General features: G+C 41.6%; 1 protein-coding gene across 1 annotated transcript in view; it reads left to right on the top strand.

Moving 5' to 3' along the window:
• The window catches only part of GALNT10 (polypeptide N-acetylgalactosaminyltransferase 10), an 84,295-nt gene that overhangs the window by 43,206 nt on the left and 23,853 nt on the right, over nt 1-17,236 (top strand). Inside the window, exon 4 of the mRNA XM_082063582.1 lies at nt 1,054-1,220. Within this exon, the coding sequence (XP_081919708.1) occupies nt 1,054-1,220 (167 nt within the window). The remainder of the gene's footprint in view (nt 1-1,053; nt 1,221-17,236) is intronic.

Genomic DNA, 17,236 nt, shown 5'->3' with positions numbered 1-17,236 from the left:
AACTCCACCTGAGGCCACACCTGCAGGAAAATAAATACTGCGCTTATTGCTGCAGTTCCTATTTTCTTCACCAAGCTACCTTGAAAACACACCCACAATGCAACTAAGCAAAATCAAGGATATGAATGCTGTAGGGAAATACTCTCAAATTCAAGGGGTGTCGATGGGGTCTCTGCAGGCCTATCTCCCCAGCTCAATCCAGGTTCTGTGGTGCTTTGTGTTCCAAGCCCAGCCTTCTTCCCTTCTGCCTGCAGAACTGATCCCAGGTGTCAAACCAGTCCTGCTGAAAAAATGAGGAAGACAAGATTGATTGTTTAGGAAAAGTCTGGTTTAAATAATTGTCCAGCATGACAAAGGAACCCTTTGATAGAGGTTGATCTGTTACTGAGACAGGTGCGTTTCTTTATTGAGCAGTCCTTACCATGGAATGATCCTGTCTCTTCAGCATATTGTTCCCAACGTCTTGAACTTCTGGGACTGTTTAGGGAAGGTGCCGTCGCACAAAATCCTTACTTCCTGCACCTTTTGTTTAAAAATATTTGGACAACAGTTATACATGTGATTAGAGTGGTTTGCTTCTCTGAAAACTGAGAATAAGTGAGCTAAACCAATGTACTGATAATGCCTAGATTAGATACGTTTAACTTCTGAAACAACTTTGTAGAAAATCTTCTTCCTACTGACCTTTTGGGAATAAGGACAGGGGAAACAAGTATTTTAGAGACTTTTGTATCTTAAGCTATGAATGGAGTTTCCTTTAAAAGCAGCTTCAACATCTAACATATCCTTCTGTCTTTCTATGTTGCTAAGTGTCACTGGCCATTAAGAGTCCTCCTTTCATTTGGAGGTGTTTTTTGCCCGGTAGACCAGATCAGGGAAACACTGGCCTAATAAGACCTGGAAGTTGATGTTTTTTTTTTTTTTTTTTTGAGGGGGGGCACTTTGCATCAATTTGAGGAGTAAAGAATGAACTAAGTTACTTGATGATAATTAATATGGAAGTGCTGGTGGGTTTGGGGGCACTGCCTTTTGACTTACTCTGTCTATGTCCAGCTGCAAGAATAAGCTGTACCTGGAGAAGCTGCCGAACACGAGTGTGATAATACCGTTCCACAACGAAGGATGGTCCTCTCTCCTCCGGACAGTGCACAGCGTCCTCAACCGCTCCCCTCCCGAGCTGATAGCAGAGATAGTGCTGGTGGATGACTTCAGTGACAGAGGTATGATCATTTGTATATAACATCTCCACCATGTTTACCTACCTAAGGGATCAATGAACTTGTAAATATGGATGTAATGACTTTATTATAAAGTTTTTTACTTGCCAACAGCAGAGCTCAGGTGAACCTTGCTCCAGTACATTTGAAAGGCCAAAAGTCTGGCAGAAAACTCATGTTCCACATTCAGTTTGTGCTGGTTTAGCCGCTGATGGCATGGGCTGTCCTGCACTTTGGATGATGTGGATAAACAGAAAAGCTGGTTTTAATGTGCTAAGGGCCTACACAGGCCATTTAACCCCAAGGTTAAATGTTTGATGCTCGGAATACCAAAAAAAAAAAGTGGAGGGAATTGCTCACTCCTCGTGTCCTGGATATTTTTTTGTTCTAGATACAGAAAATGGTAAAAGAAGCCTTGATAAAAGGTTTCCACCTCGGACTGGCTATGATTTGCCTTACTGTTCTTCTGAAGTTTGTGCTCCTGAAAAGTAAATCTGTGACATCCAAAGCTTCGACTGCTCTCGCTTGCTGACTTGCTTGCAACTACACTCCTCATTTTGTACTGCATTGCCAGGAGTAGCCATCTGGGATTCGGTTTAAGTGCTACACACAAAGATGTGTTGTCGCAGGCATAACGTATCACCACAAATGGAAAAACCTCTTGTAATTGCAGCCGCCATGTGTAGATGTAGTTGCCGAATTTACTTGTTCTATAGCAGAAAGGCAAGGGATCTTTTTCTCTGAACCATTTAAATGCTATGTGATATAAATTAAGCTAGAGTTTGTCTTGTAGTTTGCACCCTTGCTATAGTGGTAAAGGCTATCAAGGAAAGGAGAAATTAATGTCTCTATCCTGTAGACATTCCATAGCTACGAGGATTACATGGAGAGTCCTCTACTGTTCTCCTGTGTTGAAGAGGGTACAGTGACTTCAATGCGTTACATCAGATCTAGCAACTCTATTTTCTCCTTTAAAATTACTGAGACTATTTAGCTTTATCAGCTGCAGAGTTCAAGTCCTGCCACTGAAATTACTCAAATGGGGAAAAGAGATCTCTACATGGGTACTGAGGGATACACCTCCAAAACTCTGACATGTAGGAAGCTCCTGAAATGAATGTGGAAAAAAGCTTGTGAGTATTTAGTGTTCTGACCCATACTGATTTTCAAATAAGCACTATCCAACAACTATAGTATTTGTTCTAAAGTACATCTTTAATTAGTTTGCAAGCAAGGCATGTCGGTTTGAACAAATCAATGTTAAAAGAAATAAGTATTTCTTTAGAGGATTTTTCAAACTAAGCTGGGGAGGAAAAAAAAAACACCCAGCATCCCAACAAGGTCTCTTTATTGCTCCTCAGTATAGAAGCAAATTAGACAAGCTCAGACTGTAACCACAGCTGAGTTGTACAAACAAGTTTCTTTTGAGAGAAGTGGAAGTAATGAAATCTGGTTTCCTGTGGATCTGTTTTCCTTGTTCTCTAGATGTGCCCTTCTGACCAGATTAAAGCGAGCGCTGCTGGCTCCCCACCCCGTTCCTCGTCAGCTCCTACACGTGCTGTTTGTCCAGCTCACTCTTGCTCCATTCCACCTGCCTCTGATAAGATGCAAGCTCTTCTCCATCAGTCATCCATCTTGCATAGAAAGGTTGCAAGAAGTAGATAAGATTAATTTGTGTGCAGCGTCTATTTATAGATGAATATAACAGACTAGTGGTGTTGGACAGTGAGCTAAATTGTCAAGGAGAACGACACACAGGCAAAAAGTGCTAATAAATTAAAAAAAGAAAAATAAAAGAAGAAACCACAGTTTTCCTGCTATGTCACTTGATCTATGCATGTTAGGACAACTACTGATTGGGATAAAACATCTTTTCACTGCCATCAGCTCTGTACCTGCGCTGTAGCCTTTCCTGTTGGCTGCTGCTCCTTTTCCAGCAGTCAGCATTCATCCTTCACCACACTGGGCTTGGCTGGGTTTACATAGATCCTTAGTCTTCAGGAGGCTGTTAAGCCCTAAACATGTAATCTTGACTTGAAATGCTGCTGGTTACAAAGTTCTGGTTTTAATTTATCCATTGTATGTAATTAAAAAAAGCCCGGTATCTGGGAATTGATTATTTAATGCATCAAACTGAACTGCATGAAGGCGTTGGAAGCTCCAGGAAAACTTTTCTTTACATTTTGTGTGTTTGGATTTGGACTGTTAGGCCACTGCTCTGGTTGTTTGTTTCTCGTTATTAAATTAGGCAGGTAATAAAAGCTCCGTGTCTGAGCTGATGATCGTCAAGACTGTGCCACAGAACCAATGAGCAGTAAAAAGAATGAGGACAGTTTTCTTGTGGGTTTTGTTTTTAATTGTATGTTATTATACTAGTCCTTTGTCTGCGAGGTGAAATGCTGTGCATCTGCTTCAAATGCTAGTCCTACGAATTTGTAACAGCATCTTCTAAAATTCCAGAATCGCTGTTGGACGTAGTGATAGTAGAGACCACATCTGAGATCAGAGAGGCATAGTGTGAACAGTAAATGTCAGCTTCTTCCCCAAAGAGGTCAGTAAATAGTCATCATAAACTCCACTGAAAAGAAAAGATGAAAAGGATAATTGCTCAATAAAAATCTATTATTTTTTTTATCGAGCGGTTACCCTGACAAGATAAAATATCAGATATATTCCACTGTACCTCATGATGGCCTTTCGCTTGAGGGTTGTCTAAACAGACCTCTAGCACTTCAGTAACTCTTTAAAAAGAGTAACCTTCAAGAACTTGCCTTTCCCTGGCAAGGAAACTGTATCCCTGTTGCTGGCATTTCTTGTGTACTGACCTGTGTGGGGGTTAAACATACTGGGCTTTGCCAAGTTCCCCTTGAGGTCCTGTCAGCGTTGTGCTCTCGTTCTGCTGTTGCACTGGTTTCTGTAGATGGTGATGTTTGTGCCAATCCATCAGCTTCTTTCATCCCTGCATCTCATCCATGGAGAATCTTTGCTTCACATGCAGCAAAGAGGACTTTGCTAATAATAAATAGTAAGTCTGGAAACCTGGCTACTGTGCACATCAATGATTTCTCTGACAGATGTTACTTTCATATGTTTTTCATCTGTTTTTAAGCTTGAGAAGTAAGAGGGTTTTGGTGTGACTATGAAGAGGGCTGAGAAGTTAGATAACAAAGTGACAGGAGAGTGAAGATGGATTCTGGGTTAGTTGGTGGCTGCTGTGGCCTGCAGTGCACCGGAGAGGCAGCTGTGCTGCTTTGCATTATTGGAGCTCTCGGACAGATGAATCAGCATCTGGAAGTGTCAACTGCCATTTATTTCTTAATTTGTTTGAGAGAGACAATTCTGTGACCTCTAGCAATAAACATTTTTCAACCAGAAGGGGCTGTCCTGATGACAGCAAATCTTAATGGTGAGAAGCAAAAGCTCTACTAATTGTGTTTTTGAAGTGTTTCCTTTGTTTTGCATTTGAAAAGAGTCACAGAATGGTTGGGGTTGGAAAGGACCTCAAGATTATCTGATCCAAATTGAAATGTGCTGGAACAACTTGCTGCCTGGAATTTTTTTTCATGCCTGTAGTATAATGCAAGTTATCAAAATGTAGCTTTAGTTCAAACAATTTTAGTGCTGGATTCCCCATTGGCCACAGAACTCTGGGAAAGGCATCAATCTGATGCAGGACAGTGGTGGCATCCAGTTTGCCTTGAGGTGAGGACCATACTGTCACCTCCAGCTGCCATCACTTAAATCTTTGCTGACACTTGAATCTTTCTTTGTGGTGATTCCCTTGTTAGGCTGGATTAGCGTAAAAGAAGCTGCTTTCCAGCGTGTGCCATTGGTCACAACAGGGTAAATCTTGTGGGGCTGTTTTCCCCTTTCTCTACTAGTCGTCTCTGTTCTCAACATCATGTTCCCATTAAGACTGCTGTCATAGCCTGTGGTTTTTTGTCCCCACAAACTTAGTTGGAATGTCCATAATATAAGGACTTTCTTCTCCTGACCAGAAGCATTTCAAAGTAATTGTAGGGATTTAATGTGCAGAAGAACATAGGTTATGTTGAAGAGGGAGGCACCAGTTCAGCAGACTTGTTGGAGAATAAGAATTAACCTGCCTGGTGTTGTCTGCCCCTTCCTGCACAGTACGGAAAACTGCTAAAGACCCACAGATGCTACAGATTAACCTCAGCTATTCCAGGGTGGTCTGAAATAGCGCCTACCCCTCTGGATAAGCAGATATCAGAATGCAATACATGCAAATTATGACTTTAGAATTCCTGATCATAAAAACACTTAGCTGTGGCAGTCCTGTGTGGATTTGTAGCTTCGGTTTTAATTTCTATAGCTGTTCTTTAGTTCTGATCTCAGTTAAATTAAGCCTTTTCATATGCTGGCTTGCAGGGTACTAATTATATCCCTCTGAGCTTGTTGTTACCAGAATGGCCCTAAGTAAACTAAAATGCTTTTTTCATGTATATCACTTTTCTCCTGGGGACTGTCAGATGTGAAATTTGTTTGCTTTTTGATTATTTAATTACAATACTGCTGAGTGGTAACTGGGTTCTGTTATATTATAGAAATGGGAGGAGAGGAAGAGCAGTTGAAATGCAGATCCAGTCTGTAACACTGCAGGTTTTTGTGTCGGCTCTGATGGCATTTTATTATTGATAGCAGGCAACGAATACCGGGCAGTTCATGATTCTTCAGGGTCTGCTTCGGTCCTTACACCTACAGTCTGAATCTGGCTGTGGTTGTTAATCTTTAGTCTGTCTTGTACAAAGTGGATTGTTAGTCTCCATCTAATTCTTGTAGCTTGTGGACACCTCTGCTGTCCAGGCTATCTCCACTTCTCCATCTACTTATCTGGCCCAGATTTCATCAGTTTGTCCATTAGGATGTTATAGGAGGCGGTGATGAAAGTCAAGATGCCTTTTGTAGGTAATAAAAACTTAAGAATGAGGGATTCCAAACATATCGGAAGGGTAGAGCTAATAACGTGGGCTGTGTGAGCATCCTGTATGCCCCAGTGCCCTTATTCCCTTGTTGAGTCACCAAAAGGTGTAACTAGGGAACACTAATACCTCTTAAATCTAAACTAATTGTTTGCGTTTGTATGTTTATCTGGAACAAACCAATATGATGTATTTTTCAGCCCTTTCTTTACTGTAAAACAGGGTAGGGTTTTTACCTTTTCACCCATTGCAGCAATTGAAAATTTTGAATTGTTCAAGACACTGTAAACTTACTGTGTGCTAGAAGGCTGTGACTTAAGTGCTGATTGTCATTTAAAAGAAACACCTTGCCCTGTACTTGGGGCTAGCTCTGTATGGAGAGGAAAACATACATGTCACGCAGGTAGTTCAGAATTACTTTGAGTTTATCTTATTTATGGCTTAGTTTGACAGAAATCAGTGATTCCGGCTAGGTGTTTAAATTTTGTATAAAAGTCACATTTCAGCATTCGGTTATTTGCATATTGACTGACAGCCTGTTCTTACACATTTTTGAAACTACTTTTGTCTAAATGACAGTGTTTTAGAACAAGCGTTGTCCCTTGTTGAAGAATGAGGGCCGCAGCATCAGACAGCTCTGAAGCATCTCTTGCATGCAAAGCACTGTGTTGATACAGTAATAAAGTCAAATGTGGCAGCACTGAAAATACTGCAGTCTCCCAACATCAGGATTGATCTGGAAACATTAACCCTTCCAGCACCGTGTGTCTGTGCAGTGGCAACACATGGAGACTTTACATCCCTCTTACAGTAACCAGTCAAAATCTGCACCTGTGACCGGGAGGCAGCAACAGGTTCAGCTGAAGTACTTGAATATATTTAACCCAATATGACAGTGACATTCACAAAGTCAACATTCTGGCTTTTAGATTAAACATGGTATATTTTAGGGTGTGGTTATCCAAGAGACATGCATACTTGGCTAGATTTGCTTATAACAAAATTTTCTCCTCAAAATCAAAGCGTATGGGATCTCATTTTCCCTTGGGGGGTAGTTAGGGAGGTTCTGGATTTTGGCTCCATCTTTCTTCCAAGACTACCCTGTATCCTTGAGCCTTATTTTAATTCATGAAAATTGTATTTCTTTAGGATTCCTGAAATTATTTATTTGTTCAGCCATTTTTGATTTTTTTTTCATATTCTTTCTCCACTTTTACTCCTTTTCTTAGTTGTCTGTTTTCAGCAGGACTTTGAGCTGCTCTTTGATGTTTGAGAGACAGTGAAACACGATGAGCCCCGACTCTGGCATGTGGCTACTGCTCATCTCTGAAAGGCCACATGAAGCTTTTAAGCCTTTTATTAAAGGAGACCAAGGAGTATTCTCCCCAGGTAGTGTTGTCTCAGTCTTTGGTTTTGACCAACTTTGTTGGCCTGTTGACCCTTTGTTTGCCCTCTCCCCTCACGGAGGACCAGTCAGATCCCTTTGCTTTGCACCGTCGTGCCATCCCTGCACCATCCTGTACCTCGCTTGAACATTTACTGCCGGGGGTCTCAGAGCCACCGAGTGTCAAAGGGAGCAACAGCCAAATCCTCCTTTTCCCCGTTTAAAGATAAATCCCTGTGACTTTTTAAACCTCTCTTTATATTGCAGTACATGTAAATCTGGAAGTAGCCATATGGTGTCATCTGAATGGAAAAACAAATGTGGGTAAGGCCACTTGGCTGAACCACGAGCAGCGTAATTTGGTGTGAAGGGCAGAAGTCGCTAAGTGGTGTGCGAAGGGAGAAGGCGAGGGGTGATTAATGTGTCATTGGTGCAACATCAGGTATGTAGCAAGTACAGCTCTGTTCCAGTAACCACATCTGCCAGGCTCTAATTGAAAGAAATCATGTTCTTATTATCTGAAATAGAAAAGGGTTTAATACTTGAATTTTTTGATCTTTAACAGTAAAGGATTTATGCAGCTAGAGAGATAATATTTTCATCTTCAGGTGCATGCATTGTAAAAGTCTTTTTTCTCTTAAATGTGCTCAAGTGCATCGGGTTAGTACATCTCTGAATATGGAGTGACTGTGCCTAGGACAAAGTGGTGGCAGTTTTTCTTACTGAATTTTGAATAAGATTCCTTTAAAGCTTTTTAACTTGTTTAAACAAAAAAAGAAAGTCACGCTTTTCTTAGGTAAATATGCTTTTCCACAACCTTTTCTCAAATGTTGCTTTCAAGGTCTCATGTAGAAGTTATGGTAGCTATTGTCTCAAACAACCAATTAAAAGATTATTTTTGTAAATAAAGAGACAGAATAAAGAGGTTTTTTCTTTGCTGTTAGAATTCTTGTCAGACCATCTCAGATCTGTTTAGACTGTCGTGAATAGTGGGCAGCAAGATCTCCCCTTGGGTAAGTGAGAGTAGGTTAATTCTTATAGGTGGAGAGACTTGAAAGTCAGAGAAAACAAATGTACTCTTTGCTTTCAATAGAATGAAATTCTCTGTCATAAAGCTTACTCCTTTTGATGTTTTTATCCCATTAAATGTCAGGCTCTTGCTGATGCTCAGTTTGTGGGTCTGGTCATCAAGTCACGCTGAGCAGTTCTCAGGCTATGGTCAAGTTCTAAGAATTTCACTATTAAAATGCTTCTGACGGAAGCCAACACCGATGTCATTTTGGGGAGTAGGAAGTGACTTGGCTTTGGTGAATATCACTGATTCTGGTAGTGGCAAAAATATTACAAAGTGAAATAGGCTTCAAAGGCACTTAAGTGGTTGTGACCCACAGTCTGGGTGTGAAGTTTGATACCCAGACTCCAGTGTGATGTCCAGGGAGCACAGCAGGACATGTTGACTGGTGTAAGAGTGGAGCAATAAAACAAAACCTGATGCAGGTGTCTGATTTGAGTTTATTAAGACAGTAACTTGTTATTCTCTGTTTCTGGCAGTGTCTTGTGGCTGTGCGATACTTTAGACAACTGTTAGTGGCAGAGCCTGCTTTGGATCCGTGGTGGAATGTGGATGGGATTCGATTTTGTTTTCCTTTTTTGAGTATTCATTTTTAATGTATCTGTAATCACTATTTTTGTACTTGTGTATTCCCATCATGAAGGGATATCTAAAACCTGCATTGCTCATTAGGCAATGGCTGGAGAGTATTAAAAGTATATTCTCTAGTGTTTTAAGGGACCTGAGGGCCCATTGTAGTTGTTTACTTCAGCTTTTTCTGTGACAGCCTAAATTAACTAGTTTGCTTTTCATCATGTTATATTTATTACTTTAAGAGCAGTTGCTACGGCTGAAGGATTCTTCTAGAAAGGAGATGAGGTGGCTTGGAAAGATCCAGTTTACTGTGACCTTTTTCTAAGCTAATTATTGTGTAGGGAAGGATGTCTGGCAAACTAAAGTTTAAAAAACATAAATAATTGAGGAGCAGAGCTTCTATTACAGCTCATTAAATAAATCTAGCTGCATTGCCTGCTACTAAGAAACCCTATGCATGTAGCATCTATTAGTGGGAGTTTGCAGGAAAACAGCTTTTATTTTATTCACCTTGAAGTCTGTGTCATCACCTGCTGGGAGTCAAAAATCGAGATATCTGCCAGCTGCAGTGCAAATCAGCATTTTAATGCTTTACAGCTGCTTCTCTATAGAAGTTAATTAGAAATGTGATCCAAACACCCTCTGCCAGTACTCATATATACCTATTATTGGTAATCATAGTTTCTGCTGTTTAAGCATGCGTTTTGGGTGCTATTCACAAAGCAGCTATTCTAACATAGGAACCTGGAGAAAGGTGGAAACTTCTTCACTATGAGAAAGTTGGAAGGTAGAGCTGCTGCAATTTATAAATTGGATAATCTAAAACGTTTCTTTTCTATAAGTTTTAATTGCAGTGATATTTTCTTAATAAAGAAATGCTACATTCTCTCACCGTAGCATCTATTAGTAAATGTCACGAGGACCACTGTTACCAGTAACTATGTATGCGGTGATGCGTCTACTGGAACACGGTATTTTACCATATTGAATGGTGGAAGCCAAGGCTCCAGATTTAGAAGCAGGGCACCTTCAGCTGTTGGCACTACCCTCTCCCCTCCATCAACCAACTAAAATGAATGTGTCAGGTGAGACCAGTATTGTCCATGAGAAGTTTTAATTTCGGTATCAGCACAGCTGTGAGCCGTCCTGGATTTGTGCTTCAGGATTGAATAAGATTTATTGACATTTCTGGCAGGTGTCAGTGACTTGTTGTAATAGTTGCATGGCTTGCCAATAAACTAAATGAGCATTGGGAACTTACAGTGAAGAGGTCTTGAAGAGTAAAGTGTAAGTTGTAGAATATACTTCTCACATGCCAGAGTGTGTTTCTACAAGTCAAATGTGTCTGTGTCCAGCAGCTCTACTGGTAACTTTTGTGTTTGCCAAGTACTTCATTTTCTGTTCTCTAACACAGACTACAAGACAAATGTTTTTGCTTTGTCATTCATGGTTATCAACATATGAGAATCATTATGGGAATGAACGATTATCAGTTGGTTTTCCAATATTGCACTAGGCTGCAACCCCAAAGCAAAATTTTTATTAGTCTGCACTGTTAATTTTAGGCTCCATAGTTGTTCTTCCTCACTTAGATACTTGAGCTCAAAACCTTTGGACTCCAAAGGGCTGCATTCCTACCAAGTCAAAGCAACTTCTCCATGGGTTAAATCTTGGGCCTAATGGTGTATTCACTAACAAGACAAAAGTCCAGAGTAGAATTTTCTGTTAATTCTTGTACTCTTTCTAGAATCTTCCCTTTTTTGTTGTTTTGCACAGAGCAAATACTTTCAGGCCAAGAAGTTCTTTGTAGGTGAATGCTGCTGATGAAGGCAAAACTGAATCTCGGAGGACTAGATTGTTTGGCCTCTTTTAATTTTAATTTTTAATCCGGTCTCTCACGATTTTTAACTCTAGTATGGGAAGCACAGTAAAAATATGCAGGATCCTGGACCAGTGTGTGGTGTATCAGCCTCAGAGTGCTGGAGGTGGTGATGCCATTGATGGGCTTGCTTGGCTTCATGGTTTTCAGTGTTTTCACCTGCCCGTAGTGTTTATTGATTTAGTAGAAGGGTGTTGTTACAGCCTCGAGGAGGAGTGCTGACATTCCCTTCGTTAAACAACTGGATAACCAAAACCATTTATTTGGCCTTAAGATGAGGACACAGATTCCCCGTGTAGAAGGGCAGCATTTGGGACAGTAATACCCTTCCTACCAGTCACCATGGCTACATCAAACTCGAGCGGAATATTAAGTGTGCTGCAAGGAGTTTGCTCCTGTTTCAGCAGCTACAAAGGCCAAACCCCGCAGCTGTCTAGTCTGTATGTCAGCAAAGCTTTCTCTCTGATGTTTAAAAGCAACCGGCAAGGAAATGACTGAGAGTCACAAAATCACCTTGTTAGATCAAATGTAGATGTCAGAAGAGGAAAAAATCTAAATGGGTCCTTTAATCTTGATACATATTTAAAGAAATGAGAAGGGAGAAGAGTAAACGAATGAGAATGACTGTTCCTCCTGGGAAAGATGAATTATGGCCCAGGAGGAAAAATTGATGTTGTTGATTGACCAGGGGGTCAATGCAGGATTTAAGAACTGATGCACACACTACAGGTTGGCCTCAGTGCTCCTTATGCACAAAAGATGCTTACGCTTTACAGCACGAAGGAAGGATGAGTAAATGGATTCTTTGGATTCCCTTGGGAAGAAACAGTTGGAATAGACTTTCTTTACAGATGAACTTTCCTGAGAGATTAAGAGGTTATGCTGTAACTAAGATGATTATTCCCTGTGTATTTCCCTGCTTGGAAATGCAGCCTACTAAACTGTCCCTAGGGTCTGGGTGCATTTATATGCTAATGCCAGTAAATGTGAATTTTCTCATTTGAACATTACACCTTTGTATTCAGTACTGGTATCTCCTGAAGCTATAAGTGAGTGGGGTTTGGATGTCTGCTGTAGGATGGAGACAGCTATGAGAAAGTTCCCTTTGCAAGTTCAGGAAGTAATTGATGATACAGGCAAGACAGCAGAAGTTTTTGCGCTTGAGTTTACAGAAGTGCACAGCACAGGCTCGCCCAAGTGCGCTTTGCCCAGCAACTTGCGGCCTGGCTTGTTTCTTAGGTCACACACTTTGAGTTTTGTGCACTTCATTGCACCTAAAACGTAAGCGTGGTTTTAAAACATTTAGAAAGTGAACAAAGTCAATAAGCATTCCAGAAACCTATTTCTTTTAATCTTTGTTACAGTCTAAACAATGATGACTGCTGCATTATTAACAGCAAGTGGGGTGGTACACTGTCAGCTCTTGTCCAATGCACAGAAACCCTTTTTCCCCCCCAGTTTTTGTATGTAAAGATGTGCTGAGACTCAACACTGATGGAGAATGAGCAGCGGAAGCTGAGCCTCCCCTCCTTTAAGAGTCTACCACAGAACTGTAATCAGTGAAGCAACAGATATTAGTTTTCTCCTTTCCCAGGCTGCCTCTTCTTTGTAAGATGATTCAGCTTGGAAGGCTGTGATCAGCTTAATCAGTTTGCTATTATTGGGGCTGGTGTTCACAGTACAATTTATTAAATCAGTTTATTATCCTCCCAACCAACCTCAGTGATCAGAGAGTGAAAACATTGTAAAAAAATTAAAACTAGCGTAAGTGCTGTCTGTTTGGATAACAGCACGTTTTGCTATTTAAAAAGATTACTCATCTGCACCAAAACAGGGCGAGATGGTAATTTCAATGATGTAGAGCTTTCTATTTCAGGGAGGCCTGGCTTGCACATTGTGATAGATCCAGGAGAAGTATAATTCATTCTTAAATTGTTAAACAGCCTGTTAGGGCCAAGTGTCTAAGTAAAGACGAATGGATTCATTTGTAATCTTAAACAAGCACGTCTGCCTGTGGAGGGCAGGGACGGGAGGCTGGGATAACCTGTAAATAGATGCCAGCTGAACAGTTGCACTTCAGGTCCTAGTGGTTGGACATGATCCAAAACAACCTGCAGGGAAGGGAAACCAGCCCTACCTTCTTGAAAGGGAATTCTGCAGATCCTCCTGTCCTCTGCTCCTGTGCCATCTGCCCTTCAGCAGGAGCGGTCCCTGAATTTCCAGAGTGCAGTGGCTCTCCCGTCTTCACGTTATCTTCACCTTCCTGAGTGTGAACTGGAGCAAAACACCTCGGCAGGAGTCAGGATGCTGTGGGGCAGAGGGAACTTTGGTTTTGCTGGTGGCATCTGAGTAACATGGGAAGGTGTCTGTGAGTGGTTCTGCAGCGCTGTTCATTCTGCATTGGGTTGATGGTTCTCATGAGCAGGGAGACGAGAGTTGCAGATGTGCTTTACGGTGTAAAATTCAGAAACCAAAGGTGATAGGGTCTAAAGTAACACATGAAACATTTCCCCTGTCCTACTTGTGCAATGTTTGCCACCTAATTCTTTCTCTGGACATAAATCTGTACTGTAGTTTCAAGTCCTGACTGGTACTTAAAATTAGTTAATTTTTTTTTCTCTCCCAAGATCACAAAGGTTGGTTCTCCCTTCCCTGCCAAATACTGCAGAGATGCTACAGGGACATACATAAAAAGGCTTTATGTCAACAATGTTATTGCCAAACAAACTGTGAGTCCTAAAAGCCTTACCCTGTCCTCCTCTGTGGAGGACAGTTTGCCTGAGTTTGCTTGCAGCTCCTTTGAGTTCAAACATCTGTGAAAATAAAGGTTCCATGGGATCAGTTAATGACCCTGACAGCTCAAAAGCCTGAGCAATGGCCACATGGCTCAAAACATCCAACTTGAGTCCTTCAAAGTACAGAAAGCAAATGTGTGGTGAGCACCCCTCAGTGGCAGCTGCCCACGATTCACTGCACCCCGAGGTGGACGTTGTGTTAATCATCTGAGCTCTGAAGAGTCCCAAAGTGCCACCAGAACATGGGTCTGCTCTAAAAGAGCCCAGTGACTTCCTCAAAACGACCCCCATCTTTGCATCTCAGGAGAGAATGACCTGAGTCATCAGTTCCACGTCTTTTAAGCCGCATCTCCTGCTTAAAAACAAAACAAACTCTCAAGTTCTCAGCAGACCTGATGCAACCACTTTTCTTTAACTCACCCAACCCCCTGGGAAGCAGCCTGGCATGGGCATCCAGTTTGCCCGGGAAGGGAGGTGCACACTGATTGCACATAGCAGTGGCTTTTATAGGTGTTTGTGGGGAAGGTGAACCACCCTATACGCAGTTACCTCTTAGCAGGTGCTTCAGGTCTTGGCATGTGATTTGGGGGAGAGAAAGGGACACCAACCGGGCCAGGCTTGAGCTGCGTGCCTCCCGTGGCCTGCGGCTCTGCAAAACTGAGCTCGGCAAGCTCGACAGGAGGAGGTTCCTCTCTACTGCAGAGCAGCTCTTGAGAGGAATAGCTGTTGAACTTAAAGCAGGCAGGCGAGACGTTATTTAAAAACATGTCAGAAACTTGAGAATTGCTGGTTCTCTTCCACTGTGAGAAAATGACTTAGGTTTGTAGCATGTTTTGAATTGATTTGGCTCTGACCACTTGGTGATTTTGCAGAAGCCTCAGTGAAAACGTGGTGGAGCCGACGGGATGTGAAAGACGGGCAGGATCCGAGCGGTTTGCATTGAGTGACTTTGACTTCAACAGCCGAGTCCCATGGACCCTGCGACTGCAGTGCCATTTAATCTGCTCTGGCTCTGCAGATCCACATCTAAGTTGTCTTGTTTCTTGTGTATTTGCCTCTTTAAGCTCTAAAAAAAATATCCATCCCAGGAATTCAGCCTAGGGATAAAAAAAAAGTATTATTTTGGAAATATTTGGGATTGCTTATGTTCAGCAGCCCTGCTCTTGAAGCTTCTCTGCTATCTTTACACAGTTTTATTTACAGCTCAAATTAAAGAAAGCAGTAGTTTTTAACTGGTACTGTTAATGTAAATGCTGTATATCAAGTTTATCGCTAAGTCTGTTAGCAAGCTACTAGTCTAGTTTTTAATTTGCAGATAATCCTTCTCTCATTTATATGTTTGGGCTGTATTACTTTGCCCAGGGTAGGCACAGCCATTGGAATCCATCCAGCTCACCTAACAACTTTCATTAAAGAAAATTGCCCTTGTGATAAAAATTACTTGGTGTGACAAGATTCCGTAATGTATTTTTTTAAAGCCTCATAAAATTTTGTAGCAGTTAAGGCCACTTGTTTGTTTTTTTCAGATTTGCTTTTAAAAGCAAAAATTGACTTAATTGTGACGATATTTGTAATAGAGTGAATAAATATTTTCTGTTTGGGTGTGTAGGGGCCAGGCTGGTTGGCAGGAATAGCACAGGGATGAGGAGACAAGAAAACCTTGTCTTTGAAAAGTAGATTTCACTGTGTTTTGTATGCTGTTTGTGAGATTGCATGGAAATCTGTGATTCTTCAGTAAGGGAAAGGAGATGCAATGAAGTCTGCTCACTTGCAGTTCATGATACATAAGTCTTAACCTTACAAACTACAGTAATAGAGTGTGGATCTTTCTGCAGCAATTAGGAACAGTGTGTCTTAGCATCATCCCTTCTGGCTGCCAGGACAGCGCTTGGTACGTGTGTCCCCGTGGCAGCACCTGTGGCTTTTCCTTTCTTCTGTTTGGGAATAACACAGCCCAGAGGAATCGGCTGGGCTGCCTTCAGCTGTCACCATATGTGAAATTGCACGAGACACCAGCAGAGTTCAGAAAGGTGTTATGATGCCAAAATGTAGAAGGACCATCACACAGGTGGAAGACAAACCTCTGGGATCTTTCACAGTCTCATCTTCATGTTTCTATCAAAATAAATCAGTTACAGAAAGTCTATATATTTTTTTCCATTGTTTTGGAGTGTTTGGGATTTTTTTTAAGACTTTCCAGTGCTGTGTAGGTCTGGTTTACATAATATAAGTATTGTGGGGTCTGATCTTGCAAGTGCTACAGTATGTGTGGCTGCTGCTCGGGGAGTCGGACCCAGAGCTTCTGTCTGACAGTCACCTCCTTTATTATAACAAGCAGCCATGCTCATGTTTATCTTGTCTTGGGTAGATTAACTAAGCTGTGCCTCCTGCCTTGGGCTTGGCTGATTTGTGCTTGAAGCGAGGATTGATTGTTCTCTTTTCTGATGAACTAATCTTTTGTGATAAACTAACAATGGCAAAGGATGAGCTGTGATGTTAAACAGTGGTGGGTTTTCTTTTCTTCTTTTTCTCCTCTTTTTTGTTGGCTTTTCAAGTCTACCCACTGCCTCGGGAGGAAGGCAGCTGCACTGATAATATATCTAGTCTCTATGGAAGGCCCTTATTTGAAAAATCTGTAATTGAGTGGACGAAATTTCTGGTTGCTTGAGAGAATCTATTCAGAAGAGACTTGAAAAGGATGAGGGAAAAGCGTGCTAGACAGCAAGAAGTACTAAAGGCTCTATTGAGCAGGGAAACATATGTAGATATTGTGGGACAATTAGACTTGTCAGGCAAAACACTAAAATGCGTTTGTGAGCAAAAAATCCTGGGGAATGTTAAATAAAGCTTTGAAAAGGGCACAGTGCTTGCTAGGAATACCTTAAAAGCGAAGAAGTTGGTTTGGGTGATCTTTGGAGGAAGGCAGGTGATGGCTGCTTCAAAGAGAAGGTGCAGAACGTGTATTAGTCATCGGGGTTTTGCCCATTTTTTAACTCCAGTGGCTAAAACCCTGAAGCACAATTGCTGGGTCAGCAGCATGGGGGTGAGCTCATCACTTAGATAATTTACCCCTATGCTCTTTTTAGACAATTATTCCAATACCCAGCTTCCCTGGTGCCCTGTTCAGGGCACTTTCACACTGTTCACCTTTTCAGCCCCTGCCTTTCCTGCCTGCTTTGGAAACCGAGGAAGACTCTGCTACACAGAACGTGGTGGATGTGTTCCCGATAGTCAAATCAAATAAACCCATGAGGTTGTTGGTATTTGAGTGACTGCCTCTATTCGAGTTTTGTTGTGTGAGATTTTAAGATCAGTTAATTGCTTAATTTGACAAACCAGCTTTTGTCTAGAGAGGCTTGTTTCCTCGAAGGTT

The sequence above is a fragment of the Streptopelia decaocto genome, assembly GCF_964273445.1.
Source record: "Streptopelia decaocto genome assembly, chromosome: 12".
NCBI lineage: Eukaryota > Metazoa > Chordata > Aves > Columbiformes > Columbidae > Streptopelia > Streptopelia decaocto.
This window is presented reverse-complemented; position numbering and strand designations above follow the sequence as displayed.